Source organism: Anser brachyrhynchus (assembly GCF_964034855.1).
Source record: "Anser brachyrhynchus genome assembly, chromosome: 18".
NCBI lineage: Eukaryota > Metazoa > Chordata > Aves > Anseriformes > Anatidae > Anser > Anser brachyrhynchus.
The window spans coordinates 4,578,696-4,585,951 of NC_137711.1; the positions used below are offsets into that span (position 1 = coordinate 4,578,696).

The 7,256-nt window shown below is 48.0% G+C and overlaps 2 protein-coding genes across 2 annotated transcripts in view; both read left to right on the plus strand.

Moving 5' to 3' along the window:
* Positions 1 to 6,918, plus strand: part of LOC308180122 (uncharacterized protein) — a gene marked incomplete at its 5' end in the record, with an annotated part of 41,719 nt that extends 34,801 nt beyond the window's left edge. Inside the window, one exon of the mRNA XM_080561285.1 lies at positions 4,111 to 6,918. Coding sequence (XP_080417411.1) covers positions 4,111 to 4,321 — 211 coding nt within the window. The 3' untranslated portion in view covers positions 4,322 to 6,918. The remainder of the gene's footprint in view (positions 1 to 4,110) is intronic.
* The window catches only part of COPRS (coordinator of PRMT5 and differentiation stimulator), a 175,753-nt gene that overhangs the window by 147,599 nt on the left and 20,898 nt on the right, over positions 1 to 7,256 (plus strand). The gene's annotated exons all lie outside the window — the stretch shown is intronic.

The window sequence follows — 7,256 nt, forward strand, 5'->3', positions numbered from 1 at the left end:
GCATCTCCGCTGGAATGAGCAGATGCTGCTTTGCTCCAGACTGCAGGTGTCCGTGCTCTGCTTTTCTGCAGCTTCCTTCTGTGGAAAGCTTCATCTGCTGGGGCTCCTGTGCTCTGAACCATGGCTTGCCCCAGCCCTGCACCCCCTTCCCTTTCCGAAATGCATTTTGAAGCTTCAGCTGCAGTGATCTGGGTGCAGGTAACTGGGGGGGGGGTGCAAACACCATGGTCACTAAAGGGGGAAACCCCAGCCCTATGCCCGGTAATGGAGCTCTCCATGGCATTGTGCTAGAGACTACAATTTATCCAGCTGGCTAGATAAGGGGATGCAGGAGCCACAGCAGTGTGCTTTATGGCCAGAATATGTCAGCAAGGCCTCTGTTGCCTCCAATGGAGATGGCAATCTGGCTTTTCTCCTGGTGGCTGCTGTAGCGATAGCCATGTGCTCAGCCCCTGAGCTCAGCCCTCTGGCAGGATACATGCAGGGACCTCAAGTTCATCCCACTTATTACCAATAGCCGCAGTCTGGGACTGGGGCTGCAGGAAGGGCAGGGACCCGTAGGGCTGCTCAGCGGCACCAAGAGCTGCTGAACATGGTGCAGCAGGGCTCTGCTCAGCGCGGGGGCTGCCTCGGTCAGGGGCTCCCCACGGGACCATCCTCACGCAGGAGGCAGCGAGCAGAGCCGAGACAGCAGCGCCGGGTGTCAGGTGTCTGTCTGAGCCTCCCACCAGCAAGAAGGTCTCCATCTAAATCAACAGGAGCTCTCTGGACTTTGAACCATGGAGGGTGGATATTTTTAGAAGCCAATCAATCAGTGGTGACTGTTCAAGTTCAGGCAAGTCAAACACAGCTTGCAAAGTTACACAGAAGCACTGTGTGTCGTGGAAAGGTTGGTGAGCCTGCTTATTTGACAAGCTGTGCCAAATCCAGGAGCTACCAGAGCTGAGTTCTTTTTAGAGAGATATCTATAAGAAGTAGAAGTATAAACAGGCTGTGGATTGTAAAACACACACTTTTTTAATTGAAGCAATAAATTACTGTTTGCGCTTCCACAGAAGCCGTCTTTCAAGATAAGATGCCAAGTGTGTTTCCAAACCTGAGCAGCCCTAGGTTGAGGGTTTGTCATCCTGGCCCATTTGCAGGTGAGGAGACTGAGGCACAGAAGTGTGTAGGTGCTACTGAGGTACCCCAGAGCCTCAGAAGAGCAGTGCTGGTCTGCAACAGTGCTGGATGAAGAGAACAAACACATGTGCCCTGGCTTTCCCCATCACAATCTGGTTAGCTGCAACCGCCTGGGCAGGGTTAGGTCACCCCTGGGGCTCTGAAGGGCAGCAGAAGGTTGGCTTTTTGGTGGCTCTGCTACAAGGTAGTAGCAGCTAAAGCCCTTGTAGATGTTTCTTCAAAGAGCGTAAGCTAGGGATTGGTAACACTGAGTAAAGAGAGGGTGTATGAATGTAGTGTGTAGGAAAAAAAAAAAAAAACATACCAATGAATCCAATGAATCATACTGCTTGGTGAAAAATGTAGAGGCTTGGTAGTTCTGGGGAAGCAGGCACAGCCTGGCCTCGGACTGGACCTCTAAAACCAGACACCAATGAGTTGGTGAGCAGATCAGAAAATGTTGGCGTTCTGATTTTCAAAGCCTCAGTTTGTCCATCTTGAAAATGGGCTTGAGGTTTTCCGATGTCACTACCCATGGAGAAAAGAACCCGTGGTTCTGGCCCTGTCTGCTTCTCTGCTGCTTCTGGCCCTTCCCTCTGTCATTGCAAGGCTTCTGCTCCAGAGTGCCTCGCTGCAGCCTTTGCACAGCTGCACAAAATGTAGTGCGCGATCTGATTCTCAAATTGGGCTTAACTTGTACGTTCAGTGCCAGCTGGAGGGGCCTGCTGAGTTTTTGCTGATGCATCAGAAATATATTTTTAGGAAGGTTTCTCTATAATTATCACATTATAGCTCCTTCTGGATCACTCAGAGTATAGTAAACAATTGCTATACTTGTTAGAGGTCATGAATACAGAAAAACATTCCTCTGTGTGAGGTCTGCTGTTAAATAATAACTTGTCGTTTCATGGTGTGGGGGGGTGAATGCCCTCAAAGGGACGTGCTGACATTGTTTAAGCCAGTGATCCAGTTCCTGTAATTTACACCACTTTCTTAAAGCTGCTGCTCTGCACAGGAATAATGGATGCGCCGGGGGGCAGCTGTCACCCCGCTGCAGCTCCTGTCGTTGCGCGTTGAGCCCCTCGCTCTTTTCTCTGTTGCCCATTTTGCAGTGGGACGCAGGTACCCTCACCGCCAGGGGGTCGGCCCCAGGGACGATGGGCAGCTGAGTGTGGAAAGCGGTGAGTGTAACTTGTACAGGGTGCAGCTCCAGGCGGAAAGGGGAAGCGAGCGCAAGAGAAGGTGATCAGAGAAAAGGATTATGAACGAGTAATTTCATGAGCAGAGGGTCTAATGAACAGCGTTTACCCTTGTGGCGTCTCTGCTGTCTGGTGCAGAGGGAGCAGCGCTGCTGCGTTCTCCACAGGGGATACTAATGGTGTCTGTGTCCTCCATCCGTCATCTCCAGTGCCTGTCTGGGAACTTCAGGGCTTTGAGAAATCCTTCTCCCTGTCTCCTTGAAATTGTCTGACGTGCTCAAGAGCTACTTTTATACACACACTGGGCTCACGCAGCACTCCATGTAAAGCTTCGTTTCCTTAGAAAATCCAGGCTTTACAATAATCACCTCGCCACTTGCCCAGGCGTAACATGCAGTTGTGGTTTTCACGGTACAGAAGAACTGTGAGGATCCAGCTGTGACTAAAATCAGTTAACAAAATGGGCAAATTAGCAATCCCAAAGCCCTTGGAGTACATTCTCAAGGCCAGAGAAGGAACCAAGAAATCAGATGGAGCTACAGAAGCTGGGACAGAGCAGCGAGCACCGGCCTGGGCAGGTGACAGACATCTCATTTCTGACATCTCACAGTCCCTCCCTATGGCGGGGGGATATACCCTTTGCTATGTGATCAAAAGAAAATTATGTCTCGGCAAAAAACATGGAAACTTTATGGATTTAGTCTGGAAGGAGGTCAGCAGGGATGCATAGGAGCTGACTGCAGTATTTCAAAGTCTTTCTAGAAGCCATGGGATGAAATCTTCCTTGGTGCTGCAGGCAACAAGTCACCAGCTCCAGCTCTCCAAACTTCGCTGTAACACTGTCTCCACGATATTCACGCAGAAGAGGATGACTGGAGGGAAGGGCAGTCTCCATACTCAGCCCCCTTGCTTGTCTTGGGTTGTGTTGCATGCTCCATGTTGTTTTAATGTAGTTCCTAGTATTTAATGCATTTTTATTGCTTTCTCTAATAACACCGACTGAGCACTAGGAGCCAAACTAAACAAGCCATACCAATAAGCCACACGTTTCACTTCAACCAGCAAAGCGGATGCCTCTTCCCCTCTTCCAGCCTGGCTGTGGAAGTCGAGGCCCTCACTGCTCCTCAGGGCATGGGAAGCGATGGCTGCTGTGGTGTGGGGGAGACAGAGCTGGGGCAGCAGCCCTGCCGCGCGTGCAGAAGCGGCCGTGTGCCCCCCTCCAGCTCCCCGCCTGTGCCAGTCTTGTTGGTCTCAAGGTGGAAGTCAGACATGGTGAGAGGCTGGCTGTTCCTGGGCTGTGATGTGGCAGCTCGTCTCATGGGCTTTATCAAGTTGGGTCTTGTTTTTGTGAGGCTGTAAGCACCTCTAAATCCTTTACCATCAGTGGAGGCTGGCGTTCACGTTCTGCATTGCTGAAAGCCTTTCCATGAAATTAAAAAAACAACCCCAAACCTCCTCCCCTGGTGCTGATCAGTGGTGTGGTGTTGACGTAAGTGTACTGGAGTTTCACTTACAGCAGCTGGGTAGCTGGCACTTTTATAGACTTTTTTTTTTTTAATTCTCTCTCTGTCTTTTGCAAAATATCCCTGAAGTTTTTTTTTCTTTCTGTTTGCTTTTCCCCTACAAGCCCTAGCCTTCATGTCTGTCCTCTTAGGACTGCTTCCTGTTGTTCTCTGTGATCTCCCTTGTTCCATCTTCTCTTCTCTGGTTTCCTCCCTTTCATTTTACCCTTTTCTTTTTTTTTGCTCAGACTGGCTCAGCCCATCCTCCCAAAGGGGAAGCGTATCTGTTTCATTGCCCTGTCTCCATTTCCCTCCCAGCCCCACAGCTGTTCCCGTTCCTACAGGCCCCTCTCCTGCTCAGAGCACCGTCCACGTCCAACCCCTTCCCTCCATCACTGGAGGTCAACAACAGAGAAAACAGAAAATGAACCAGGAGGGGAATATTACAGCCAAGAATGATTGTTCCTGCAAGATGCCAAGTATTGTCTCACCAGCGTTAGCCTGGACCGCTTTCATCTGGCTGGACGGGCTGAACCCGCCATCTCCAGCACTGACATGCTGCGTGTGATGTTTCATGCCACACAATCTGTCATTGCTCCTGAGGAATTTTAGCCTTTCATGCTGCCCAAGCCTGAAAGCTGTGAACTCTGCAGTGAGGATGTGGTGAGGTGCGAATGTACACTTTGTTTCCAAGTTCCTCTTCTCCCCCCGTGCGCTGCACTTCAGCAGCAAAGCAGCAGGCACCTGTAGCTGCAGCTCTCTGTGCGTTGGCCCATGTAATTACACATTTTCTAGTTGTGCTCAGTCAAAAGCATTCATGGAGCTACAATCTCAGCTGGGACAGAAACTAATCAATCTAACAAGTTGGCTCGTGTGCAATTACAGAAGATACATTCTGCCGCTAATTTGTTCTGCCACCCCTTTGCCCTCCTGCGTGGAACATGCTGTGGGGACAAATGAACCCAGAGCGCGGCTCGTCTGTGTTACCCGTCTGCCTGTTCTGCTGGGGTGAGTGAAAGGTCCAGCTTAAAGGTGTGAAGGGGTCTTTCACTCCAGAGGGAACTGGGCTGCATTTGGGCTGCAGTCTGCATATCTGCCTCAGAAATCATATGACCCCTGCGTCGGGCATCTTTTTCAGAATTAGGGACTGATCAAATCTGGAAGGAGAACAAGCATACGCAGATCTGCCAGCAAGTAAGTGAAAACCTAATACAGCCCAAAGCTGCTTCATGTGCAGCCCAGTCAGTGGCACCGAGCCCCCAGAACCGCTGTTTCACTCTCTCCCTGGCTGCGATCGCATCTCCTACCCATTCCCCTTGCCTCTCCTTGTAATCCCTGACTCAGGCTTTGCCTTGCTCAGCAACAAAGAAAATGTCTTCAAAAATCTTCACCCTGATACAGCGGGAGGCTGTGACTGATAGTCACGGCTGGGGAACGAGTGCGGCAGCAGCGCTGAGCTGTCTGTGCCATTATTGTTCTCTGCTGCAAACTGGAAGCGACCGAGAGAAGGACAGCGCAGTCTGTAACGACCCCCCTGGGACCTGCATGAACCTTGGGTGTTGCAGGATATGCACAGTAGTCAAGGCTCGCAGTTTTGTCCATGAAGATAATGACAAAATCCCTCATCTGAATTTAGTCTCGCTATCTAGCACTTTCACAGTGATTACTCGCTGGTGGCTGACACTTAAACAGTGGGTTTTAAAAACCTAAGTAAGGAAATGGGAGGGGAACACGTCAATTTCCAGGGCAAATGCAGGATGTGTTGGAAAAGAAAGAACGATACGGTGATCGCCTCCAGGTCAGTCCTGCTAAGTTTGACTCTCATGGGGATAGTTAAACAACCTCTTAAAGGGTTCTTCTTGTTAGGGTTTGTTACAGAGCAGTCAGAGTGCATTTCCCCTGCAAGCAGTGATCGCTCTCCCAGGGGAGCTCTCCCTGTACGTGATGCAGACAGCAGCACTTTGGGACCTCCCGGTGTAGCAAATGCCACAGAGGACAACTTTGAAGTGGCCGTCAGCATTTCCAGGGGCAGGTATGTATGGAAGTGAGATGAAGAAAAAGTCAAAGAATGGTCTTAGTTTGCATTACCTCTTGGAAGTGTAGATTACTGAATTCAAGAAAAAGTTTGAGTTGCACAACACAAACAGTCCACTTCTGAATATGTCGTAAGGATACTCTGGCAAGCTCAGCAGCCCATAAAAATGCCCACTCTGCTTATAGTATTTAATTGTTTCAGCCTTCGATAAATCATCTGTTACAGCCTGTTGTACATTTTAAAACATTTCTTGCTAATGGATCTTCACAATGTGGTTTAAGGGATGTTGTTATTAATAAATGTAACTGCACTGAATAGTAACCTGATAAAGATGAAAGAGACATTTATGAATTCCACTTCCCTTCCAGCTGCTGCTAGGAATATTCCCTCCTTCAAAATACATTGCATGTAGTCTTGATTTCTTTTTTGTTAAAACCAGACTACTATATTCTGACTTTATAAAGAGAATATTAGTGGAGTTGGACCAGTTGTGAACTCATCTGTGGTGGTAAAAATGCAGTTCTTCTCAGCATATTGGAAAAGTTTCCTTACTGTAAGGGAAAACAGAGCTGGCCCAGGTATCCCATGCAGATATTCTTAGTGTGTAAGTTTAAAGGCAGTTTGGCATTGGCACAGTTGTTTTTTTCTTTTTTGAAATATGATTAATGGCTCTTAATATTGATGGAAACATGAAAAGAAAATAATTTGTCCATGCTATATAGCCAATTTTTGCTAATGGACTGTTCTCCATTACGTTATCATTACAATGCCTTCGTTGTGTATAAATTAGAGACTTAGGTTCAGTACCGAACACTGTGTGATTGGCTCCAGTTAACCAGGAAACGTGGAATGTCTAAAGGCTGGTATCTACCACAAAAATGGCTCTGTAAATGCTCGTGGCACACAATAATGGGAAGTACTGTGAGTTATGTTGGGACCGCATCATAAAACTATCATAGGGCTAAACAAGGACAATTGTGAGGAGGGATGTTAGCAGAAAAAAAAAAAAAAAGAAAGAAAAGAAAAAGAAAACCTTTTTATTCTTAGAAGAGAGCTTAGCTTTGTAAGGATCTGATCCATGTAGAGATTGATGTCTTTAGCACAGGAGACAGGTATTAATCACAGGAAAGAATTTGTTTTCACAACTAGCAGAAAGCTGGTTCTCTTGACAAATAAGAAAAATAAAGATTTTCTTTTTCTGGATTGAGCTTCTAGTTAAAGATGGTGAGGTCCACATGCAGAAATAGAAAGGACCAAAAGGCAGCCTGAAGCTGGAGGGTGCTGAGAGACAACGGCTCTGCTCCTGCCTCTCAGTTTCCTGCAATGTGACATGGTACAGCCACTTCTCTTTTCCATGGA